Consider the following 25,691-nt stretch of genomic DNA (forward strand, 5'->3'; position numbering starts at 1 on the left):
TTCCTCCTCCCAGAGATAACTTTCCTCAAGCCTCTGAGGAAATGGGGCCTAGAACCAAACACCTGACCTTGCAGCAAAGGCCAGACTGGACACTACAATTTAAGAGCAATTTTCATTTCTTAAGGGGTTTGATGCAGCACTTGAACTGTATTTATGCAATGTGCGTGCGTGCGTATGCATGTAGCTGTTTCCTAATTGCAGTCCTTTGTGTCTTAGTCTTCTGGGCCTGTTCCCCTCATGCACTCCCAAAAGGAGTCTTGATGGCTTATTCTCTTTCCATCATACTGTACCATTCTGATTCCTCTGTACTTATTAACTGAACTCTTGCCCTTATGGCCTCAGGCCCATTGTTTCTCTGACTGTGAGGTGTGCCCAGTCAGTAAATCTGTAACTTTTGTGTTCTTGGTGCAATGGGTATTTCTGTGTGCAGAGTCACCGCATCACGCTTTATGGTTTCATGGTGGTGGAGAGTTTTCCCAAAGAAGTATGTATACAGTTGCCATTATGCACATTTTCATCCTTAATTAACCCCCACAAAATTCCCCAAAGGAAGAGGCATAAGAAACTCATAACACACAGTGAGAATCGTTAAAAATGGAAGTAAAGGTGGTAGAGAGTTATGATTGTGATCTCAAAATGCTGCAACTTGGTCAAGCAGCAGTGATCACTGTGTGGAGTATTTCCTTCTGGGAATGGACTCACAGGTACTAGCTGTCAGTTTTTGAGAGCACATGACAACACCCCCTCTCCATTTCCACTATCTTTAAATTCCTTTTCTCCCTTTCCTCCACAATGAGGGAAGAGTTTATTTCAACTGTCAAAGGAGTGATCAGATTCCAGGGCTCTGAAGCCAGCACCTGAGGTGAGCTGACAGCAGAAGTGCGCCTGTTTACTCTTGGTAGTTGGCTTGGGCTAATGAAATAGTTCGTGTTGTTACAGATTCCTCTCTTTAGCTTCCTGTCTGATTGTTCCATTCATTTTGCTACTCTGAAATAAACTTTTTAAGGTTTTTAATCCTAGACAGTATTTCAGTTATCCACAAAATGATCATTAATCCATTTTCTGGTTAAAGAGTATGGGCCGAGCCACCGTTGATTCATATACTGAATACTATAAACATTTTAGGTCTTACTCATTTTAAGTGTCGGGTCTTACACTGCTGCAGCACTGCTCAGGTAAGGCTGGCTCTGAGCTTCTGTTTCTGCTGCTAGAGCCAGAGAGAGGGGTTAGAGGTGTGGTCATCCGGTGCTGTTACAGTGGTGTTCCTACCTAGTTAAGGGTTAGCTCACTTTTTGTGATTGATCTCTATAAGATCTTTGGGGGAGAGCTCTTATTTTAAAAGGAGTTTTCCAACTTGGTTGCCTACTGGAATCATGTGATGCGTTATATTTTATATAACTTTACCTGTGAAGGTGGAGGAACCCGAGTTTTAATTCCCTGAAGTTCTGATTTAATTTCTCTGGGAACACTGAATGGGTGATAGCTGATTTAGAAAGTTATGCCGTTAGCATAAAACCCTGTTTGTCCCTACCTCCAGTTTAAAAGAAAAGTATATCATACCTGCTGGTGTCATCTTGAGCATCCCTTGAAGGACTTTGAAACTTTAATAGGAAGTTCCTATCTTGTAAGCCAGGCATGTGTATCACAGCCTGCACACCTCCTGTCCACATCCAGTCAGGGCAAGGGTCTATCCTGACGTATTTTCTGTCCACATATCTCCTGCCCACACATGGGATCAAGCAGATGGGTCAAACAGACTTGATTAGGGGAGTGGAAATACGTAGTTGTTGTCTCCATAAACTCCAGCATTTCAGGAATTATTTGTCCTTGGGCAAGGATGTTAGATATTGGACCCCTGGTTGCTGGGTTCCTCCACTACTGATGCAATAAACTAAATCAAACCGAGTTGATAAATCCAGGTTTAATGAAGAGAGCAAAGCAACTCCTGGGAAGGCAGGGGAGGGATCACTTTGTGCCCAGTCTGTGGGGATCCCAGAAGACCACTAGGGAGACTGACTCACCAAAATGCAAAAGCAAGGTTTATTTTGTGCACAATACAAACCAGCAGGGATCTCTCAAAGCAACTGGTGTAGCAGTGGCCAGAGGAGGCACCCTGCCCTTCTAGAGGGCATTATTATAAGGCAAAAACCATAAAAGTTACTTTAGCAGGGTGTGGGGTGATGGACTTCTAAGGTTTAGGACCCCTGATTGGCTGACATTTGTCTAGGGGTGGCCTGGTGAAAAGTGATGGGTGTGTGCTAGCAGGTGATCCTGTCTACAAAGGTTGTACTGGCCTTCAGGAATTTCCTTTGGATGGTCTGTTCCTGGGTGGTGCCTGGGTGGCCTCAGTTTGTGGTCTTTCTTGGAACCAGGTATTGCCTCAGGGTAAACTACTGAGACTCAGGCCTCTATTAAGCTTGTCCTGGCTGGGTCGTGCTTTATGGGCAAATACGACTACCTGGTCTTATATAGCTTGAGCTGAGAGCCCCTGGAAGGGACTGACTTTTGGCGGCCTTTCTCAGGGTGGGCTTTGGAATGGGAGGAGTGAGACCAGGACGTGGAACGGAGCCACTAGCTGGAGATCACCAACATCCCAACCTTTTTGGGTATATATGGATGGTGGTAGGGCTTCCTTTTAAACAAAGGGGCTGGCAGATCAGAGGCATTTTTGTTTCATGGGTCTCTTAGGCATAGTAATTAAAACTTAAAATGTAATTGACTCTCACGTCACCTTCCTTATTGTTGTTTGCTATGTGTGCACTGAGTAACTGACTCAGAAGCTTCTGAGTTTCTCGGGTAAAGATGAGACCAGACTGCACTACCATCTCCTGCCCTTTGAAATACCAAATCCAAGAAATTGTTATTTAATAGGGACTAAGAGTAGGCATTTTCAGTGGGTTCTATGTATCTGTAGGATGACTTTGTATGATAGTGGACCTGTAGCTGTAAGTGAAAACATTGGTAGCTACATTGCCTGATATGTAACTACACTGTTTGAGGATATGACTTTATCTCTGTGCCAGGGCAGGGGTCCTGACTGTAAGAGTAACTGTTCCAAAAGAACATTAAAGGCCCTTCTGCTGCTGTGCTAACACATCTCCACAGTTTCCTGGCATGTTTCTTTGGCTTTCAGAAAAAGTAGAAGGAAAATGTAGAAATAGTTAAGGTCATTCAAGAAAATGGGTTAAATTGATTTTAGAAAGGATAAATAGTTTACAGTGTTTTAAAAGATTTCTTAATAGTCACAATTCCCAAAGTATCTGAAATTCTGTTGTGTGCCCTTCCATTTTCCTTAAATATGTCTTCTTCCCAAAATGAAGCATCATAGCTCTGCAGAGCTCTTAGTAAGGTCTGTTTAAACTTTATTCCCTTATTCTCCTGGAGGAAAGGCAGACAAGACATTGGCCTGCCTCTCCAGTGTCTGTTTAGCGTTCATCACGCGTGGCTTCTTGCAGCCTTGCTGCTGTCAGTAGAGAGCGCGACAGACGGTCGCTCTCCTCCAGTGCTTGCCACAGCTGAGGGCTGCTTTTCAGAGGCCTCCGTCCAGGTGTGACCTTGATGTGGAACTTGGATGAAGAAAAAACTTTCAGGGTGAGACAATATGCAGTAGAATTTATTAAAATTGAGGCCACATGGCCAGAGAGGAGACTAGTAGTTAAGTGTGCTCCTCTTGGGTATGGCTTCCAGCACTCACACTGAGTGGGTCACAACTGACTGGAATCGCATCTCCACAGGGTCCATCCTATGCCTTTTGGCCTCTGTGGGCGCCTGCGTGCACGTGATACACATACACGGCACACAGACAGATGTGACTTACACATGAGTGAGTTTCCACACACAGATAAATTTTTAAATCTTAAATAGAATAGAAATATGCTCAAGAAAAAAATAAAGCATGTCAGAGAGCATGTGCTGGCTTGTCAAGGGACAGTTACATCTCTAAAGGTTGCCAACAAAACACCCCCAGGATCCTTGTGTTTTTGTTCAGGCACACAGCCTTCCAAGGCTCAAATATCCACTCTCAGCCTTTGAACCGCTGTGAAGAGATGTAGTCCCCAACAGTTAGAAGTCACAGAATTTCTTCTTTAAACCAGGTGGTGTGGTGACTTTGTGAGCAGGTTTATTTATGGAGTGCTAGAAATTGAAAGTTACATCATTTTGACCCTGGCTAAGCAGTGATTTACCATCCTTGATGTCCTTTGAAAATGAACAGTCTCGGTGATACCTGGAGTTTTCTGATAGGCAAGCCAGACCTGGGATGAAGGACCTTTATTTCCCATGGTTTTCTTCCCATGTCTTCATGATTGCCTTAACTTTTTTTCCTTACTCAATGTTAATTCTTACGGCATCTGGCTTTTTTTTTTTTTTAAATCTTTTGCTTCCTTCCCTCTCTTTATTATTTATTTATTTATCTACCTTATTTTTTTATTATGTGCAGTGATATTCTTCCTGAATGTGTGTCTGTGTGATTGTGTTGTATCCTATATTATGAACTGTTGTGAGCTGCCATGTGGGTTCTGGGAATTGAACCCAGGTCATTTGAAATAGCAGTCAGTGGTCTTAACAGCTGAGCCATTTCTCCAGCCCGCATCTGACTCTTGATCATGTATTTTCTGGAAACTCCGGTTATTTTGTTTTTGGATATAACATTTAAAACTTCTGTGAAATTTGATTTCTTTGTTAGAATTAGGAAGAGTACTTGAATGGCTGCAGTATGTGGGGAGAATTAGGAGAGTGCCTGTGTTTGATAGCCGCAGTCACACTGTATGTTGTTTCCTGGCATCAAAGATACTGCTGCGAAGTTTGTCGGAGAGTGGCCTGCAGAGAGAGGCCTTGAGGTGTGGATCCTGAACTATTCTCCTTGTGTGTTGAGAGTCTAGTCTTAGGGAGTAACTGTAATTGATCAGGTTAGGGATTATTAGCTTAAAATGTGCTGCTCTCTGCGTTCTGCCATGGTTAGAGGCATCTGTCACTACAACAGTCCCTAAGATGTGGAATGTTGACTCTTTCCCCGCAGCTCTGTTTACGGTGATGAATGAGAACAGCTCTGTGGCTCTACTGTAAATTCTCCAGCGTACAAGTTACGTGTTTGAGGAAGCTATAAGACTGTGAACGGGGAGAGATGTGCTGATAGAGTCGTCCTCCAAACCCTTCTCCCACAGGCTCTGCAACAGCCACTAAAAGTGGGAAGGGTTTCAAACTTGTTTGAGTTATGAGTGCCTGACGTGTCTTATTTGGATATTAGAGTGTTGCTCTTTGTAGAATTAATGGTGGTTGTAGGTATTCAAAAGATCTTTTAATGAGTAGTTAGTGTGCTTATTAGAGTTTGCCACCCACAGTAAGCATTCAGATGTATTTTGTTGAGTGAGTACATAGAAAAAAAGATAAGTCTTTAGATGAAGAGTTGGGGGCTTGCAACGAAAGAGGCACAGTGTGGTTTTCAGTTTGCAACAATATGGAGGCTCAACAAAGTGCAGAGGTGTAAGCCTAGGCCGAGTGAGTGTAACCCGATGCTGGAATCTGCTCTGCGCGAGGCATGGTCCTGAGCACTGCAGCCTCGTGTGTAAGCTGAAGTGTGCTTAGGTTGCTGCTGCTGCTGCTCCTTCCTTCATCAGTTCTGCCAGCTCCAGAAGCTCGGAGGACACTGAACACATGACAAGCAGCTTCTTCCTCTGTCTCTGCAGTGGAGTCGTCCTATCTGGAGAATCCTCTGCCTATGACTCCTGCCCTCAGCTGCTGTCCTAAATCGTCTCAGTGTGGTCTCTGGGTTCCCAGCAGAATGGAGGGAAGCTGGCCCTCTCCTTAGGGTTCTGCTACTGCTTTAACAAAGGGGAAACTACAGACTTCCTTTCACCCTCTCTCCCCCGGCCACTGTAGTGGTGGAGATTGTTCATTTTCTGGGGAAACCAGTTGACAGAAACGTTTTCACAGCCTAAGATCCAAGAGTGGTGGCGTCCATTTTTAAAAGTTGAAAAACAGCAAGCAAAAAACAGTACACGATGGAGAGCCTCTGAGGCCCATAAACCCTAAAATGCTTACCGTGTGGTTCTGTGGAAAGTTGCCATGTCCTGCTTTAGTTAATGGGGAGCTCTGCTCTGTCAATACTGTTGTTACATAGACATAAACAATCACAATAGGAAATGGTTAAGAGCACTTGCAGAGGACCCAAGTTCAATTTCCAGCATCCCTTGGCAGCTAACAACTGTCTATAATACAGTTACAGGGGATCTGATACCTACTCCATGGGCACCAGGTACACATGTGAGCAAAACACTCATGCACATATATGTTTTTAAGTCATCATAGATGGTGCTATCATGGAAGTATGTTTGTTGTCTCAAAAAGTGGCACAATAGTTGTCGGACACAGCCAAAAGCTTTGCGTTAGAGAATATAGCAATGCAGGGGGTTTCTCCTTTAGGACATAGTAGAGAGGGATTTATTACCTGCAGGAGGGAAGTGTGTGAATGTCTCAGGGCACGCTCAGTTTGTACTATTATTAAGTGTAAGCTAAAGACAGAGTTAAGGATATGTTCTTTCCTATATCCTATCTTATTATTAATGTATTAATACAGCAATGTGTCCTGAAGGTACCCACCTTTCTTTGTGGTTACCAAAAATGCTGATCATAAATGTTGAATACAATTTAGACTAGCTTTGTGCTTGTCTTGATGAACTGCTTTGAGCATGTAAGTGATCTATATGGTACATGTCAGTGAGCTGTTATGTCACAAGTTTTAGAAATGAAAGAAAAATTTACAATCTTATCATTCATGAATAAAGTGTTTGTGTATGTGTCTGTGTGTGTATGTGTAATAGTTCTCAAAATGAAATTGTTTTAGAAACAGAGCCTTTACAGACTTCTTCTTTTGCTGTTTTATTTTTTAAATATCAAATGAGCCAGATTATTAAAGTACAGTTTAGTTTATTATAATTTCTGGCCCCTGGAGGAAATAGTGAAACCTGTATTACTGTAGTTAGTTGAATACTAGGCAACTTAGAAACCTTCTTGTGCTTCAGTGCCTATGTGCTGAGGTAATGAATAAGACAGTCAAGAAGGATAAATGTGTTTCTTCTAAGTAAAGGCAGTTAGGGAATAGTAGTGATCAGTTACATTAATTAATGTATACATCAGTTACATTAGACAGTAGTATAAAAGTTTGATGTGGGAGTCCCCTCTGTGTGTTGTGATTACCATTAAATAAATAATGGTATTTATTTAATAATGGTAGAATAAAGAAACTGCTTTGGACCTATAGCAAGGCAGAACTTAGGTAGGCAGGGAAAACTAGGATGAATGCTGGGAGAGAGAAGGAAGGAGGAGAGAGAAGCCATGGAGCCGCGGAGACAGATGCTGGAAACTTTACCTGATAAGCCACAGCCATGTGGCAATATACAGATTAATAGAAATGGGTTAAATTAATATAAGAGCTAGCCAACAAGAAGCTATAGCTAATGGGCCAAGCAGTGATTTAATTAATATAGTTTCTGTGTTATTATTTTGGGTCTAAGCTAGCCTGATGGCCAGGAACCATCAAGTGGCCTCTCTCCCAGCAAATTGGTGCTCCACATTGGGCACCAGATGAAGGCAGATGTCGTCACAAAATAATCCCACACTAGTTCAGAATTATCTAGGATAGATCACTGTCCTAGATAACAGTCCTCTGCACAAATGGGGAACAGGAACAGAGTCTAGCTGCCGGTAGCGAGAATTGGAAGCAAGAGAGCGAGCACATGCTTTACAGCTGCATTTATAATATAAGAGACCATGCCCAAGTGGGCTGGTATCTTAAAGGCTATTGGCTGAAGGAGTAGAAGGAGCTCCCACAGCACCGTATCTTAAATACTATTGGCTGACGGAGCAGAACGTGCTCCCATAGCAGTTTGAGATGTGTTTCTTTCCCCTATCCCCCAGGTTAATTGTGGTCCTCAAACATCTTGGAACTTAGCGCCCCTTGCTCCATTGATTATCACATGCCTGCTATTTTGGCATCTGTATTACTCAATCTGTGTATTTTCTCAAGTATCTTCAGTTTGTCAGTAGTTACTTTTCATGGTGCTTCCTTGTTCCTCCCATTGAAAAGCTAGGCAGCAACTTAGAGCTGGAGGGAGGGCGGGGTGTCCCTTTCCCATGTTTTCTGGTCTTGAAGAAAATAGTTCTCTCTCATGTATTCCAATGAAAATGAATCAAATCCAAATATGGTCTAATTAGGATTCTGAATTAAGGCTGATAGCAGCCTAAGTGAATATTTGTATGACTTTACTCAGTTTTCAAGGTCAGATTGGCATTGAGATGGATAATTGGGGGGCGGGGGGAGTTTACATGAACTTTCCTTATCATGGGCTCTTGTTTGCTTACAGTTTGCAGTGTTGATGTGGGTGTTTACTTATGTTGGTGCCTTGTTCAATGGTCTGACACTGCTGATTTTAGGTAAGTCTACAAAAAGATTGAAAAGCACTTAGAGAAATTTTGGTAGAGACTATCCTTTTGTAAGAAAAAAGACTAAATTTGAGGTTGTGGGGTCTTTAAGTAGTAGCTGATACTGATACTGTTTTATTGAAATGTGATGTTAGTCCCTGAAGACTATTCTAGTAACAGTGACAAACCCACCTTGCCTGATGATACACTCCTGTGTTGAAATGGGGTACATGTATACTGTAGACTCTATGTGATGTGATTGGAAATCAGGCATAGTTTCTCAGCTGCGCTCCCGTCCTCTGCTCATGCAGGAGAGTGCGAGAATTCACGCAGGCCTTAGGAGCTCTGGGCCTAGTTATTTTGATTACTGTTGGCTTCATAATTTATGTTCACTCACAGAATGAAGCCATTAAAATTTGTGTATTTGCTTTTTCAGCTCTGATTTCACTCTTCAGTATTCCTGTTATTTATGAACGACACCAGGTAATTTTTTTTAACTGTCAACTTCAAAATATAAAGTTCACTCTTATTGTATATAAGACTTATTAAGAGAGCTAGTTTCCAAACTGGTTGGTATGTAGTAATGTTTGATATTCTTTGGCAGTGGTAACTTTGTAATGCTTTTATTCTCTTTCTTAGGCACAGATAGATCATTATCTTGGACTTGCAAATAAGAGTGTTAAAGAGGCCATGGCCAAGTAAGTCCACTCTGCAACCGCTTTACCACGGGTGAGGGCAGCGCTCTGCACAGCTGAGTCACTTCAGCGTTGGCAGAATGCGCCTCCTGAGTGCCAGCAGTTTTGTTTTGTTTTTAAAGACATTGTTGATCCTCACATTGTTTTGTATTTTGGTAGCTTTAGGATTCTCTAAATAATATAAAACATAGAATGTTTTTAAGAAGCAAGAAACAAAATTGACATTTTTCTTTATTTGTAGAATCCAAGCAAAAATCCCTGGATTGAAGCGCAAAGCAGAATGAAAGAGCCCCAAACAGTAGGAGTTCATCTTTAAAGGGGACACTCATTTGGTAGCAGGGGTGGGAGGGTCAGGGGTGAGCCCTTGGCGGCGGTGCAGCTTTCAGCTCTTTATTTTTAGCAGTGCACTCTTTGAGGAAAAATGGCCTGTCTTGACTTCTTGTGTTTATCATCTTAAGTATTGTAAGCTGCTATGTATGGACTTAAGTTGTAATCAGACTTGTTTTTCCTGTATGAGCACTGGTGAATAAAGTGAGCTGAGAAAGCAATGTGTTTTACTGCAGGTAGTCTTGCTGTATTTGGGAAATTGCAAGAAGGTGAAGCTGAAAAAAACAAAAACTTTTCACAGTGTACTGTGTTTGGTTGATGTAAATTGATGCAGATTTTTCTGAATGAAATGTTTAGACGAGATCATACTACTAAAGCAGAAATGAAAATGCTGTTTTTATGGTATGTTCTAGGTGTATTGTGAACTTACTATTATATTGCCAATATAAGTAAATATAGACATAATCTATATATAGTGTTTCACAAAGCTTAGATCTCTACCTTCCAGCTGCCCCACAGTCGTCGGCCATACGGTGTAGTCTCCAGCACGTAAAGTAGGAAGAGAACGTACTTCTGGGAGCACTACCCCGTTTTCAGGGCTCCAGCATCAACGTCATTGCGGAGATTACTGTATAGTTAATTCTGTCACAGACTCTGATTCTATGGACTGAATTTAATGCTTCCAAATGTTTGCAGTTATCAAGCATTGTTATGCAAGAAATCATAAAATGAAGACTTAGCCATTGTGGTTTAAGCTGTACTGAATTATCTGTGGAATGCATTGTGAACTGTAAAAGCAAAGTATCAATAAAGCATATAGACTTAATGTATGTGTTTAGTGTCTGGTTTCATTGAATGGACAGTGACATGCTTTTAGTTCATGAAACAGCTAAAGAACAAAGCAATTTACATAGTGAAATTTATTTGAACCATAACAAAAGGTGTTAAATTCTTTTATACTCGCCTGAAAATAAACTCATGCACCAATATTTTAACAGAATACAGTGCAAGATTTATGAATATACATAAAATCACACCACATAAACTTTACAAATGAGATTTCCAGAAGTCTTTATAACACACTATTGCTCTTCAGATATACATGTACATATACCACTGATTAATCAGGTGTCCATCCACATGGTTATTTAAATGCAGGATCTGGTCAGAATGAAGGTCAGTAGTGCAAGATAGGCAGACATGGTCATCACTCGGGCATTGCCAGTTACAGGAAATAGAACTAGGGCCGCACAGGGACTCTACTGAGGGCCCGACAACCTACTGGTGGATTAATATAAGGCATTAATAAATTGGCATGGAAAATAGCTTAATGATAGTCTAATCCTTTCAGAATGCTGAAGCACTTCTGGGGTAAATGTTAATCTATTCTTTAACTGAAATGCTCCATTTCCCCCTTTCTCTAAGTTGACAGCTGCAGACAGCTAGCGACTCCAGGTCCAGAATTGTAGTGCACAGACTGGGAGGACCGTGGCTGTGCACTCCGTGACCGCCTTTCACAGCAGCCTGCTTCCAGTGAGTGCCCTCGGCGTAACTGAGGAAATTCAGGAAACTCAAGTTGGGAATTTGTTCAAGAGAGATTTTAAAATCTAGATTTGGCTTGCATTGATTATCTGAAACAAATGGAGCCAAGCCAGCCCTACCCAAGGGAATGAACCAAACACAGCCTTTTAGCAAGACAGATCAGTGCACTCACTTGGACATACTGGAGACCCCCCCCCCATACCAACCCCCCCTTACATCTTCTAGAAGTTTTGTTTGAAGGATTTAGGTTAGGTTGTGGATTTGGCACTAACATAAAACCCATGCTACTTCCCACAGAATTGAGTTGTTCTGCTCACCTTCCTTGTTACCACTTTCTCTGAGCAGGTGACTGAGGCCTTTAGAAACCCTAGACACTCACACAGGACAAGTGGCAGAGTCTGCTAGTCCCGTAGCTCTCCTCAGCCCGGAAGTTTTAGCACCATGTGTAGACAGGAGACACGGGGAGGGGAGGGACTTTCAAGGCACTTAATGGATAGAAAACTACAAATGATACTTTAAAAGTTAAGTTCTCAGCTGTTTATACATGGCTCATTTGGCTTTGAGAGCTAACTGTGGCAAACAAGCTGTCTACTTCTTACACTGTCGTGTCCAGGGAACACTCTTGAAATATATAGAAAAAGAATAGCAAAACGCCTTTGTAAAAGTCGTAATGCAAATTAAAAGCTACATGTTGGTTAGGTAACTGAGGCTGTAAATTTTGTCAGTGGGCTACATCACCAGGATTTCGTTGTTTGTGTAGTTACTAGTGAGCGTAGGTTTAGTCTCCAGCACAGAAGCAAACAGTCTTAATACTGTAGGACTTGACTTTGCTTCTTGGCATCACCATCTTGCGAAGTCCCGATTGTGAGACAGTCCTACAACCTCGTTGGCATTCAGAACTTGTGTGTCCCACAGCAGTTGACATGGAGAAGGCACCTCTGCACTGCCTGGAAGTAGCTGGGGAGAGGCAGCATAGCGCAAGAGCTTCCGCGTTTACAGACAGCGCCATACAAATACACTGAAAAGCAGACCAGACGTTTTTGTGGGGCCAGATAATAAAATTTTGCCAGGTGCCAAACACAGTCTTGCCTACTGCTCAAGATCTCAAAATGTAAACCAGTTCTTGCCACCTATTGTAGTCTCCCCTCCCTCCTAGTTACCATTTTGTTTTGGGAACAGGGTTTCACTACGTAGTCTGAGGATTCCAGGTGTGAGCCACCATGCCTGGTTTATGGCTCTGTTTTAGAGTTCTTTGACGCGTGTCTGCTCTCACCCCTTTTGCAGATTGAAGTCGCTGGGAACTTTGGGCAGCCCGACCTTACACTATCTGTCCTGTTAGTATTTAGAGGTTTTATCAGTGCCTTTTAAACGAAGCCCTTTATATAAGATACACAAGCCTTACGTTTTTAGGTTACTAATAGTCTTGTTTAGTTCATTTAGGTCTCCTAGTCCCAGCTTGTTCTCTTTGGCCGCATTGTTTTCAGTGGGTGTTAATATTCCAGAGGAGCTGGTCTCAGCACTGTGCCAACATTAGAAGTACCTACGGTCGCTGTCACAGTGAGCTCGAGATGGCTCTGCGTGCCAGCACAGTGCACTGTGCTCTTTATAGGTGCCTCATCTACAACTTAGACCATTACAAACATCAACATTTATTTCTAGTGTTTTAAAGTAAGTGCTTGTGCAAGCATGAGTGTGGAAGCCAGGACAACTTTCAGTGGTGGACTCTCCATCTGGGTCACTGGGCTTGAACTCGGGCCATCCATCAGGCTGGGAGCAAACGCATTTATCTTGCCAGCAGTACTTTTTATCCTCATCCCCATGTAAGGAATAAAGTCTCTCAATCTGTCAAAATTGAGTTAGGGTAGAATGACTTGGGCTTGTCCCTCTGTGTTCCCAGAAACCCTCTTCTACCTCAGAAAAGAGAGGTTACAGACCTGTGGCTCAGGTTGGAAGGGTTTTTTTTTTTTTTTTTTGGTTTTTCGAGACAGGGTTTCTCTGTAGCTTTGGAGCCTGTCCTGGAACTAGCTCTAGTAGACCAGGTTGGCCTCGAACTCACAGAGATCCGCCTGCCTCTGCCTCCCGAGTGCTGGGATTAAAGGTGTGTGTCACCACCGCCCGGCAAGGGTTTCTTCAAAAACAATGGCTTCCCGGCCATGCTTCATGCAGAATAACCTGCCCACTTCACCAAAAGTTGCCTTGACTGTCCATCCAAACAGGTGTGCCTCTGACTAGCCCTAATCCCCCAACTTCCATTCCTCCTGTCTACTTGAGAGCAGCCCTTGTTCAGCTGCTCCTTGTCACTAAGGCTCTGCATTATGAACATCTTTAAACGTCTCTCGGCAGTAGTGATGCTTCTAAAAGACACCAGCCCAGACTAGCGGTTCTTAGGGACACGTGATTATTCCAGGGACTGTTTCTACTGGAGTTAGCCACTCTAGGTTTCTCACCGTTTTGGCTCCTCAAGGCTATATTCCGAATAGCTGTCACGTGACATGCGTTCAACCGTCCCAGGACAGCACTAGTGGGGACATGGGTTTGTCAAAGTGTGTAGAGAATCCCAGTGAGACTATAGCAAGTCCTTGCTTTTCCTACAAATTCGTGGGATTTTCTTTTTACTGTCCCATATCTGACCCGCAGGACGCTGGACTAGAGGGACAGTCAATCCGGCTCCTACCTGCAGTCGTCTCCTCCCGTGCTGACCACATACTTGTCGTCGTATGAGAAACGGATGTTTGTCACGTGAGCTGAGTGACCAAAATAACGTTTATGTTTGGCCTGTGAGGGGAAAATGGAAGTAGCTGAGTGCCTTTTATTTCCAGTAACAAAGTCAAGTTACAGATCCACCCGCTGCCCTGCTCCCAGAAACCCCCACAGTTCTGTCTGGACCATGAGTTGAGGTGAAGAGAACCCCCTGTGGCCTGGCAGTCTCCCTTCCTCCTAGGGCCGCAGATGCTGCTCCTGAGACCCAGGCTCGGGAAGGTCAGCTGTAACCACAGCACTTCCAGGCTACCCTGCCAGCCAGCCTTTTGCTGCTTTCCCTCGTGGTCGTTTTGTCCCCCCACCATCTGCCTAGTTTCGAGGGCTGTAGCTGCAGAGGGACATTAAAACGCCAGCCCGATCTCCACAGGGCTGGATCCATGCTAACTCGGATGGCCATCTATGTGCGGATCCCTCCAACTACAGGAGCATGGCCTAGAGGCGGTTTGGGGGCTGCTTAAGAAAACTCACGAATTTCTCTGTGCATGGAAAATCAAAGAGCTTCACCAGCCCGAAATCATCTCCTGTGACAATGTTCAAGCCAGCATGGGTCACACACGCACAGTTGACGTCAGCCTTGTCTGCATTTCGTGGCCAGATTCCAATAACTTCATCTCCTAGAACACTGGTCCAAGAGGGAAAGGTTAGGAAGATGTGGCAGAATTTCCTAGGGCCATTGTCCCCTTCTGATGTAAGATGTAGATAAGGATTCTACACAATTTGGTCGTCTGGTGGCTGTCAGGAAACAGCCATCCCCTGCCCTGGCCAGTTTCAACACCTTGTACTGTTCCCTTCTCAAACCCCATCCCCTATACTCCAGAAAGAAAAGTTTATTCCCAGCTTTGGTTTTCTTTCTTTTCTTTTCTTTTCTTTTCTTTCTCTCTTTCTTTCTTTCTTTCTTTCTTCCCTTTCTTTCCCCTCTCTCATTCTTTTTGCCTCCCTCCCTCCCTCCCTCCCTTCTTTGTTTTGCTTTTTTTGAGACAGGGTTTCTCTGTGTAACAGCCCTAGCTGTCCTAGAACTAGCTCTTGTAGACCAAGATGGCCTTGAACTCACAGAGATCCACCTGCCTCTGCCTCCCACGTGCTGGGATTATAGGTGTGTGCCACCACTGCCTGGCTTGATTTTTTTTTCTTCTTCTCTATGGTCTTACTGTATGTATATGTGAGTGTGAATGTGTGTGTGTGTTGGCAAGGGCAGGGCTCCTCACTCACTTTTGTCCCTTGCCTTGACTAGAGCAGGCACTGTTTCTTCACCTGTTCAACAATAGTTCTATTCCCCAGTGTCCCACCCTTGGGCCTTCTTTCTCCAGGTCCCTAGAAGCCTCATTGTTCCTGGGCTTGCTGAATGGGATTTGGGGTTGGTATGAGAGATCAGACAAAAAGGACTTGCTGTTCACAAAGCACTGATCTTCCCATGCTCACACCCCACCCCGAGAAAGACAGTTTCCTCTCAGCTCTTCCTGCCATGGCCATTACAACCCCAGAGGCAGAGGTGGGACCACTCCAAGTAGAGTTCTCTTTAGTCACCTTGTCCAGGAAGCCCAGGTGATCTTCTCAATGACCATGGCTTCAGTTACCTGCTTCCCAAGGGGAACCTCATGCACCTGGCGCTTGTAGGCTCCTGTTGACACCTGCAAGTGGAGAGGAACCACGTTCATCTGCTTCCTCAATCCCACAGACCCCCTTGGCTGTCTTCCTGAACACCAGTTCTGACCCCAACATCGAAACCCGAATTGAGCTCCGGGCTACAAAGCCTGGACATGGCCCGTGCTAAAGTTCACAGGATGGGGTGTCTTCTAGCACACCCCTTCCATTTCCCAAAGTCCTGACACATTGGTTCTCCAAATGTGGTTGCATGTCAGTGACTTGGAAACTCATTGGCAACAGGGATCATTGGCCCAGCTTGTCAGATCAAACCCTGTGAGGGAGGGAGGGCCATGATTGCTATACATAGAAACCCCCTGTTCTCAGAGCGAAGGCACCAAGGGCAAGTCATGGTGGGCAGTGTCTGATGGCCCTGCTTCTCTAGGAGTCCCTGGTGGAACTGTTTTCACATTCAAGGAGATTTGCCAGCATCTTACATCTTAGACCTTTTACTCCACGTGGTGAGGATGCCTCTACATAGCCACCCCAGCTCCTCTGTTCATGGAATGAGCCTAAGTCTGTCTTGTCTCGGGCTTTTAATGCAGATGGCTTGGAGCAAAAATCCCATCCCCATTGTCAGCTCACTCCTACACAAGTACAGACTCGGCCTAAGCAGCACTTGTTCAGAAGGGAGGCAGGTCTAAAATGCTACCTCTTTGGGGGCGGCTGGCACCCTTCACTTGCCTTTGCGGCACACGGGCATGACATTTGTGATTTCATATTTGTCTTCTCCCTGCAAGGACACGCTCCAGGAGACAACACATTGTATCCATCCGGAAGCTCACCTGGCCTAACTAACATGTTACTACATTTGCAAAGTGAATATGTGCACTCCTCTCTTTCATAGTGAATATCCAACCCTGGGCTCCCAAATGCTGAAATACTGAATCGGTTCCAAAGGAAGGGCCCCGTGATCTCGCCACACTGGTCAGCTCTGTTGGACCCAGGGAAGAGCTCCCCAGCCCACTCCAGTATGCAGCAGTATAAACAAGCCAGACAAGCTCAGCGCAGCCCTAGGGAACTAGAGACTAGAAAGGCTTTTTAAAAATAACACTGTTGATAGTCTCTCTCTGTGTGTACATGCATGCAGGTGCCTGCTACAGTGCATGTATGGAGGTCAGAGGGCAAATTGTGGGAATCAGGTCTCCTTCCATCACGTGGGATGGGGGAGGGTTTGAACTTGGGTTTAGCTGTTACCTGCTGAGCCATCTGCTAAGCCCCAGAAATTAGGAAACGGTGATGAAGGGCTGGTGAAAGTAGGTTAAAGACGACTAGGGATATGCTTCCTGCTATATATTGGTTTTTGTGTCTTACTAAAGAATGACTATATATATAAATTATCTAAGCCTCTGTTTCTACATTTATAAAACGGAAGGGAACAGCTCTTGGAAGCCGCCTGTAGTGGATAAATTAGGATGTTGCCCAGCATGCAGTCAGCACTCTACTGATAGAAACGCTGCTTTGTTGCTCTTCTTGGTCGCCCCCGAGACAAGTTAACCAGCAGCATACCTGAATGTATTTGCTGTCTGCAGAAAAGTCCATCTGAATGACAAAGCTTGGGATGTCTTTGCAGTAGCCCATGCGGTTCAGACTTGTGCCCTGAGTGAGGTCATAGAAGTCAACCGTGTGCTCGGAAGAGCCCACAGCTAAGAATCTGTTGTCTGGGCTGATTCTAGGGAAAAACACAATCAAGAGCGTGGTCCATGAGGAAGCTTTGTGGGGCTGCTCAGGTACAAGGCAGATCCGAACACACAAACATGGGTCAGCACGGTCCCAAGACTATGAGATGAGCCTCCTCACTCACATGTGGCTGGCGTCTCCCCAGGTTCTATGAAATTAAACACATTTCCTGATCTAATCCCAAAGGGTGGTATACAGCCATTTGTAAAATTACAAGTACTTTTACCATCTTCTGGAAACACGGCTGTGTGTGTGAGGTACCCTTAGATAGCTGGCTGGAGAAGCAACCCTTTCAGCTGTGCCTCCCACACCGCCACTAAAAGGACCATAGTAAAGAGCGCTTACCCTTCTGGCTCAGACCACTCACATACCTGATATCTTGGATGGCAGATTTCCGGTCTCGTTTTTTCCCCCAAACTTTCAGGCTGTTCACCAGCAAGATGACAAACTCTCCATTCTTCATGCCAATGGCCACCATCTCCCCATCGGGGCTATAGGCTGCACACCTGGCGGCGTGGCCCAGGCTCACCTTGTTTAGCAGTTTCTGCATGGATACAAAGAGTCATCTGAGCCCTCCTCCCCTGGGCTGACCTCTGGGGGATTTCCGACAGCAGGACAGGGAAGTTAGACTACTGAAGGCCACCAGTGCTTTCTCATAGTCAACCCCTTCGGGCATCGTGATGAGAACCACTTGGGGGATAGCACATTGCAGGGCACCGTTTGGCAGACATTGCCTGCTAGTGTCGTCGTGACGTTACGCTGACACTGCAGGATCTGTGTGCTAGCTACCCAGCTTGGCTGTGCCAACTGTGGACAGCAGTGTGGCTTCACCTATGGAAACAGTGGGCCAGACCCAGACCTTGGGCTTTGCCAGGCACTTCAGCCATCAGCACACTAGCTCAGCTCTTGAAACGGGCTCTCACTTCCTGGGTGGGTATGTTTGTGTCCACTGCTGCCCACACAGAAGGGATACTGACGTAGGTCTTGGAAAAGTCTTGTAGGCAGTAACCATAGCATAGAGGAAGCTTCCAGTACAGAGCAGGTTTCAGAGAGTGTAAGCTGCCTTTAGTAACGAATAGCTCCGAAACTAAATGAGTATTAACATTCTTTGACTCTTACACTACGAGAATATGACCAAACATTTCTTTGCTGTTTTGAAACAGAATTTTGGTGTTTGTTCTGGCCGGATAAGGCTCAGTAACCTTTTTCTTGATATTTTACTTCCTCACCCCAAGGTTTTCCCAACCTTCCTGAGACTGATGGGAACATTTGACATTCTCAAACATTCCTTTCCCTTCTTCCTCTTCCCTTGTCCTTTCATAAAAAGATAGTAATGTTCAATTCAATTATTCTGGAATTATCAACATCTAGGGCTCATGTAGTAATAAGAGGAGCGGCGGGGATGCCTCCCCGGCACCCTGGCCGCCTGCTCGGCTAGCTTATGCCCCAAAATAATTACACGGAAACTGTATTCTTTTAAGCACTGCTTGGCCCTTTAGCTCTAGCCCTTACTGGCTAATTCTGATATCCCTATCAACCCATTTCTAATAAACTGTAGCACCAGTCTTACCGGGAAGATTCTAGCCTATGTCCATCCTGGGTTGGATCGCGTGCGTCTGCCTGGGAGCTGGGAGCATGGCATCTCTCTGAGGCGTCTGCTCCCAAGAGGAGAGCTGTGGAGTCTGAGCTCACTTCCTCTTCCTCCCAGCGTTCTGTTCTGTTTACTCCTCCCACCTATCTTCTAACCAATGAGGGCCAAGCAGTTTCTTTTTATTTAACCAATGACCTTCCTCCATCAGGCTCAGTAGAGTGCTTATCTAATATCTATGAAGCCTTGGTTTGAGCCCCAGAACTGCCTGGATTCCCAGCACTGGAAAAGTAGAGACAGGAGAGTCACTGTCTGTCTTTACTGTACACGGAGTTCCAGGGCAGCCTAGGCTAGGAGACCCTGTCTCGATGTAAGTATAACCAGGCAGATGAGATGTGTGAGGGACTTTATTAGTAGACTTCCTAACAGTGCGGATCCAGAGTGCCTGCTCCAGCTGCTCCCACCTCTGCTCCAGCTGCTACAGGCACACGAGCCAGACAGGGTTGTGGCGTGAACTTTTTGTACACTGTGAAGATGTCTTTGCCAAGGTGCCACCTAACTGGTTTAACCAAAAGCTAAACAGCCATTAGCTGGGAAGGAGGTATAGGTGGGACAGCCAGACACAGGATGCTGGGAAGAAAGGTGGGGTCACCGGGAAACACAGGGAACAAGACATGCTGGAGGACAGGTAAAGCCACAGCCATGTGGCGATACATAGATGAATAGAAATGGGTTAATTTAAGTGGTAAGAGCTAGTTAGTAGCAAGCTTAGGCTATGGCCAAACTTTATAATTAATAATAAGTCTCTGGGCCATTATTGGGGAGCTAACGGTCCCAGTGAAAAACATGGACTACACAGAGTATGCCCCTTACCTTGTCAGCCAGGTCCCAGATCCGTGCTGTGCCATCATTGCTGGCTGAGATGAAGATGTCCTTAGAGGGGTGTGTGGCTAAACCCCAGATCTCCCCCTCCATATGGCCATCAATCAAGATGTTTGAAGCAGCATTTTTTTCACCAACTTCAATTATCTCACCGTCTTTGGTTCCTACTAAAATTTTCCCCTGTTATAATAAAATACTATTAGAAGAAGAACTATATGAGCTCACTCATCTGAGGTGACCAAGGTGACCAGTTTGTGGAACACAAAGGAGAATGGAGTTACCAGGGGCAGGAGGGATGGTGAAGGGGAGGTGGTGTTTAATAGAAACTCAGTTTTAATGAGAAAATATTTGAAGGCCATAGCATAAATGTGTTTAATTTCTATGCATTGTACATAAAATGGTTAAAATGGTAAGCTTTATGTGTTTTGCCACAGTTTTAAAAATGATTTAAAGCCAGGCAGTGGTGGCACACACCTTTAATCTCTGCACTTGGGAGGCAGAGGCAGGTGGATGTCTGGATTTGAGGTCAGCCTGGTCTACAGAGGGAGTTCCAGAACAGCCAGAGCTACACAGATAAGCCCTGTCTTGAAAAAAACCACACACACAAAAAAAAAACCCACTAATAATAATAAATAACAATTATAATAAATCCAGAAGCACTGTTAGTGGAATCTGCTACGCTGTTATTAACAGGGCAGCTGAGAGGTGACTTGTTAAGGACTGAACACCTGTCACGGTCTCCTCTCCCTACTTCCTTTCCCAGCAGCTCCCTCGGGCAGGAGCTTGAGCAGCGTTCTTCTCTCTCTTCAGAAAAAACTTAACCCCAAACAAAACACATATGCAAAAACAAACCAAACAAACCAAACCCCCAAAGTACAAAGTACTATGTGCTGGTCAGCTCCTCCTGAGCATGCGGCCTGCCCTGGGTGTGGATGGCACTGAAGAAAGCCTTGTCCCTCACCCAGCAGCTCCCAAGGCCAAGTTCTTCCTTCCACTGAGCAGAGATATAAGCGGGCAGACTCCTGCCCACAGCTCATGTAGGTGACAGATGAGTGTCACTAACTCGTAAGCAGGTGCGGGTTGCAGTCAGGGTGCCTTTCTTGCTGGAAAGGCTTACAGAGCAGATCCTCAAGCTGAGGAGCATCTTAGAGATGAACGTGGGGTGTTAAACAGGGACTCCTTTCCGAACATCACCTCCAAGGGGAAGTTTAAATATATTGGAAAGGAAAAGACTGGGTGTGGCCATGCCTCCTGAGGGTCTCATTGTGTAGCTCAAACAAATGAGTTGAGAACTAATGACCTTGAAGGAACAGTTTGGTGGCCCAGACTCCCTTCTGGCCTCAGAACCCTACGCAAGTGATTTGGTATCATTCAGCTTATGAGAATAGTGTCTTTAGCGACAGTGGCTGACTTCCTTCAGGCAAACAGAAAGATACACTCATCTACGGAACACGAAGCCCTCTCTAGCAACCTGGGCGCTGAACACAGGTTCAGAGCCACCCCTGGGCTTCCTGGAGCAGGTTCATCTGGCTCTGACTGCTGAGCATAGTATAATTTACACCTCAGGGTTGACAGCTGGGAGCCCCGTCTTCCTCAGCTTGGCCTGAAGGAGCGGCTCCCGTGGGGCCGGCCATACTCACTTTGCCTCGGCACACGGAGCGCACACACTCCACCAGCTGCCCCGTCTCCAACTGGAAAGCCCGGCAGCGCTTCATCTCTTGGTCCCACAACTTGACAGCGCCTCCTTCTTTAGTCCTACAAAAGGCACCAAGGCATTCACCCATCCCCTCAAGACTTCCCTCCCAGGCCCTCTCAGCCCCATCCACTGATGGCATGGCCACCCAGGCCCAGCAGGATGGACCCTCTAGGGTGGCCTCCTTCCTGGGTCCCACAGATATCCTATATCTCCTTCAAAAGTGCATGTCTGGAGGAAAGCAAGCCTAGCCCCCAAGGCCAGGCACATTTTCATCAGCCTACCAATAGAGCGCTTCACAAATCCTGCCCTCTCGCTAACATTCCTCTTCTTCCTCCCTTCCTCCAGGACAACAGCTTTTTAAGAAGTGTTTCCCGAGATTTTAGCTGCTAATGGCCTTCTCTACTGCCCTCTCGGGAAGACCTTGGGCTCCCTTGTAGAGATGGAAGTCTGATTAGAAAAATAAACCCTTGCTCAACTCCATTCAAGATAGCAGCAAACAAATCCCCAAGAGGGACCTTTGCTTACGGCCGTTCTTTCCCGCCGGTCACGATCAGCCCGTCCCGGAGGGTGGTGTACATGGTGAAAACTGGGCCTGTGTGGGCCTTGGCCACCAGCCGGATGAGGAAGTGCTCCTTCCACACATAGACATCTCCATTGATGGCACCCGTGAAAGTGAGGTTGTTCTGCAAACGAAGAGACACCTTGGGAACCAGGGACAGATTTGACGGTCCCTTCTCAGCCACTGGCTCCTTTCGTTTGTTTAAAATTAATTTTTGTTATTTTTAATTACGTGTGTGTGTGTGTGTGTGTGTGTGTGTCCATGCCTGTGAGTATAGGTACCCACAGAGACTACAGTAATTGGATGCCATCGAGCCAGAGGTACAAACAGTTATGGGATACCTGAGTGGGGTGCTGGGATTTGAACTCAGGTTCTCTGGAAGAGCAGTGAGTGCTCTTAGCCCCTGAACAATCTCTCCAGTCAGACTGGCAGCTCTGCTGAGAGGTCCAGCTGTACACCGCCCATCTGATCTGCATTAACCCAAAGAGATTTGCGGGGAACCGGAAGGACACGAGAGGTCCCCTGGCTTTACAGTTTACCTGCTAATTGGTTTGGGCATGATTGCGTTGCATGTCTGCGCACCTCTGCAGCATCAACACAAGACAGGCCACAGCAGGGGCAGGGCCAACCCTAACCAGTGAGCAGGTTATCACTATCAGTTTGGATGGAAAGAACAAGGGCAAAGGGCATAGTTGGATGTGGATGGTGCTAGTCCGTTCTCTGGGGTCTCAGAGTGAACAGGGAGAGAGTGAGCTGAGCGCTGTCTCTGCATCCTGACTGTGGTTGCCGTGTGGCTAGCTGCCTCAACTCTGCCAACATGCCACTGCTGTCATGATGATCTGATCGCAACCCACGAGGAAAATAAACCCTCGCTTAGCTTGCTCTCCTCAGCCATTCTGTCATGGCAACGGGAAAAGTAACTAACACTGTTTGACTCAACATTTGAGAACAAAAAAGAAATGGGTAAACATGTAGTTACTGGAGGGACTAAGGAGACAGCCTAGCCAGTAAGCACTTGCCTTGCAAGAATGAGGTCCCGAGTTCAATCCCCAGAATCTACATTTACAAAATTCTGGTAATGCTGTTATGTGCTGCTAACCTCAGTGCTGGGAACCTGGAGATGGAGATCCCTGAGGGTCACTGGCCAGCCAGCTGAGCCTAATTAGTAAGCTTCAGCTTCAGTGACAGACTGTCTTGAAGGAGGTGACTAGCTCCTAATGACACCTAAGATTGCCCTTTAGTATCCACACATCCAGTAACACACTGACAAACACACACACACACACACACACACACACACACACACAGTGCAGACCATCCACTATGGATGCTGAGGACCGAGAACACAAAGGACTCAGTGCACATTGTAGTTAATCCCCCACTGATGGAAAGGTTGGGGAACACTGTTTACTAAGGAACTGCTTAATAAGGGTGGCTTATTGGCCAACACCTGCCCCCACTCCCATGCCCAGCCTGAGGACTCAGGACCCTCTCTGAGACAACATTTGCTGAAACTTACAGCACCAAAAGCCACGGACAGCATTGTCTGCATCTTGGCAGCCTCCATGGACCCGATGACCCCTTTCTTGTATAGCAGCGCACTTCCAGCCAGGGTCCAGAACTTCATGTGTTTGACCCCAACAGATACAAACTGTGTGTCTGAGTCGGGGCGAAATTCTACCACAAAGATACGCTCCAAGTGACCCCCTCGGCTGGCAACCTTGGTACCTGTGTGGGCAACAGAGTTTAATGAGGCTAGTTCTTTTGCCATGTGTGGGCCAGAGCAAGAAAAGTCCAGGCCTGCCTTCCATCCACTCAGAGTTCAGGTCGAGTTCCTTCTTTAACAGCATCCCCTTCAGACACCATGACAAGGAGGGCATATACGTGTGCCTGGGAATATTTACAGAGAAGTGGGTGCTACTAACAGAACCTCCACCCACAAGCCTATGACTAGAGAAGGAAATGACTGTGGCCCATGATATGGAAGCTTCTAGATTCCAGAAAAAGGTAGGATTGATTTACCCTCCTACTACATCTTTCTGCTCCCAGATAGGCACTATTCAGCTCCAGGAGGCTCGCCCGCCCTTCCAGTGTCCCTGGGAGCTCAGATCCTTCGGATGCCTTTTATCTCCTTACTTCTACCCCAAGATGCCCTGTGTTGCGTTCCTTTAACCTCAATATCCCTTTGCAGCTTGTGCATTTTATGCTTACATTTTTTCCCTTTTATATTTAGTTACTAGTTTTTCTTATACCATACTCTAAATGTCCTCTGTGCCTCACTTACCCTCACTTGTCCTTCATCTGGAATCTCAACTTTATTGTAGACCAACCCTGACTATATTAACCTTTCTGCTGTGCCCTCGGGATCCTCACTGAAACAGGTATGACAACTGTTGTAGCTGGGGAGTTAAACTGTGAGCAGTCACACCATGAGAAGTCACACCATGAGAAGTCACACTGTGGGAAGTCACACACACCATGAGAAGTCACACCATGAGAAGTCACACTGTGGGAAGTCACACACACCATGAGAAGTCACACTGTGGGAAGTCATACACACTATGAGAAGTCACACTGTGAGAAGTCACACACACCATGAGAAGTCACACCATGAGAAGTCACACTGTGGGAAGTCACACTGTGGGAAGTCACACTGTGGGAAGTCACACTGTGGGAAGTCACACTGTGGGAAGTCACACCGTGAGAAGTCAGTCACACCATGAGAAGTCACACTGTGGGAAGTCACACACACCATGAGAAGTTACACCATGAGAAGTCACACTGTGAGAAGTCACACCATGAGAAGTCGCACCATGAAAAGTCACACCGTGAGAAGTCGCACTGTGAGAAGTCACACACACCGTGAGAAGTCACACACACCGTAAAAAGTCACACTGTGAGAAGTCGCACAGAAGTTGCACCGTGAGAAGTCATACCATGACAAGTCACATGGTGAGAAGTCAGTCACACCGTGAGATGTCATACCGTGAGAAGTCAGTCACACTGTGAGAAATCGTACTGTGAGAAGTCAGTCATACCACGAGAAGTCACACCATGAGAAGTCAGTCACACCACAAGAAGTCACACCATGAGAAGTCACACCACGAGAAGTCACACCATGAGAAGTCATACCATGAGAAGTCGCACCATGAGAAGTCATACCATGAGAAGTCGCACCATGAGAAGTCAGTCACACCACAAGAAGTCACACCATGAGAAGTCGCACCATGAGAAGTCACACCGTGAGAAGTGGAAGGGCTGGTATAGGTGGGAAGTACTTGGCCACAACCCTCACTCCACACTGGGAACTAATCTCATCATTCCTTTAGATTCCGTTAAAACCTCTGGGTTTCGATTCCTTTTGTCTGCATTTTAGGATTCCTTTTTACTCTTTTAAACCCTTTAAGTTTAAATTTTTATTTTAAATTTGTTGCTTTCCCTTCAAGGCTCTTTCCACATCCTCTCCTTGTTTTAGCCCTGTTTTCTTCTTCCCCTTTATTATTTAGCCAGATCTTCTTCTTCTCATCTCTGTGCATTTGCTCACTGGTTTCTCATGATGGTGCTACAGAAGCGTACCATCAACACTGTGCAACTGAAACCCTCACAGACGTAGCACCATCAACACTGTGCAACTGAAACCCTCACAGACGTAGCACCATCAACACTGTGCAACTGAAACCCTCACAGAAGCGCACCATCAACACTGTGCAACTGAAACCCTCACAGACGTAGCACCATCAACACTGTGCAACTGAAACCCTCACAGACGTAGCACCATCAACACTGTGCAACTGAAACCCTCACAGACGTAGCACCATCAACACTGTGCAACTGAAACCCTCACAGACGTAGCACCATCAACACTGTGCAACTGAAACCCTCACAGAAGCGTACCATCAACAC

The 25,691-nt window shown here is 45.7% G+C and overlaps 2 protein-coding genes across 5 annotated transcripts in view; one reads left to right on the forward strand and one right to left on the reverse strand.

The window, feature by feature from the left end:
• The window catches only part of Rtn4 (reticulon 4), a 58,923-nt gene extending 48,657 nt beyond the window's left edge, over positions 1–10,266 (forward strand). For all 3 annotated transcript variants that reach the window (XM_041668897.1, XM_041668898.1, XM_041668899.1), the window contains 4 exons: positions 8,361–8,430; positions 8,855–8,901; positions 9,058–9,116; positions 9,355–10,266. In XM_041668897.1, the coding sequence (XP_041524831.1) occupies positions 8,361–8,430; positions 8,855–8,901; positions 9,058–9,116; positions 9,355–9,397 (219 nt within the window). In that variant the 3' untranslated portion in view covers positions 9,398–10,266. The remainder of the gene's footprint in view (positions 1–8,360; positions 8,431–8,854; positions 8,902–9,057; positions 9,117–9,354) is intronic.
• Positions 10,267–10,351: 85 nt separating this feature from the next.
• Eml6 (EMAP like 6) overlaps positions 10,352–25,691 on the reverse strand; it is a 269,547-nt gene continuing 254,207 nt past the window's right edge. For both annotated transcript variants that reach the window (XM_041669902.1, XM_041669901.1), the window contains 10 exons: positions 23,308–23,516; positions 21,755–21,912; positions 21,174–21,288; positions 19,525–19,713; positions 17,435–17,607; positions 16,893–17,055; positions 15,267–15,370; positions 14,211–14,364; positions 13,657–13,757; positions 10,352–12,000 (listed from right to left, as the gene is read on the reverse strand). In XM_041669902.1, coding sequence (XP_041525836.1) covers positions 11,976–12,000; positions 13,657–13,757; positions 14,211–14,364; positions 15,267–15,370; positions 16,893–17,055; positions 17,435–17,607; positions 19,525–19,713; positions 21,174–21,288; positions 21,755–21,912; positions 23,308–23,516 — 1,391 coding nt within the window. In that variant the 3' untranslated portion in view covers positions 10,352–11,975. The remainder of the gene's footprint in view (positions 12,001–13,656; positions 13,758–14,210; positions 14,365–15,266; positions 15,371–16,892; positions 17,056–17,434; positions 17,608–19,524; positions 19,714–21,173; positions 21,289–21,754; positions 21,913–23,307; positions 23,517–25,691) is intronic.

Source organism: Microtus oregoni, unplaced genomic scaffold (assembly GCF_018167655.1).
Source record: "Microtus oregoni isolate MIOR12 unplaced genomic scaffold, Mior012 000019F_ref0000042, whole genome shotgun sequence".
NCBI lineage: Eukaryota > Metazoa > Chordata > Mammalia > Rodentia > Cricetidae > Microtus > Microtus oregoni.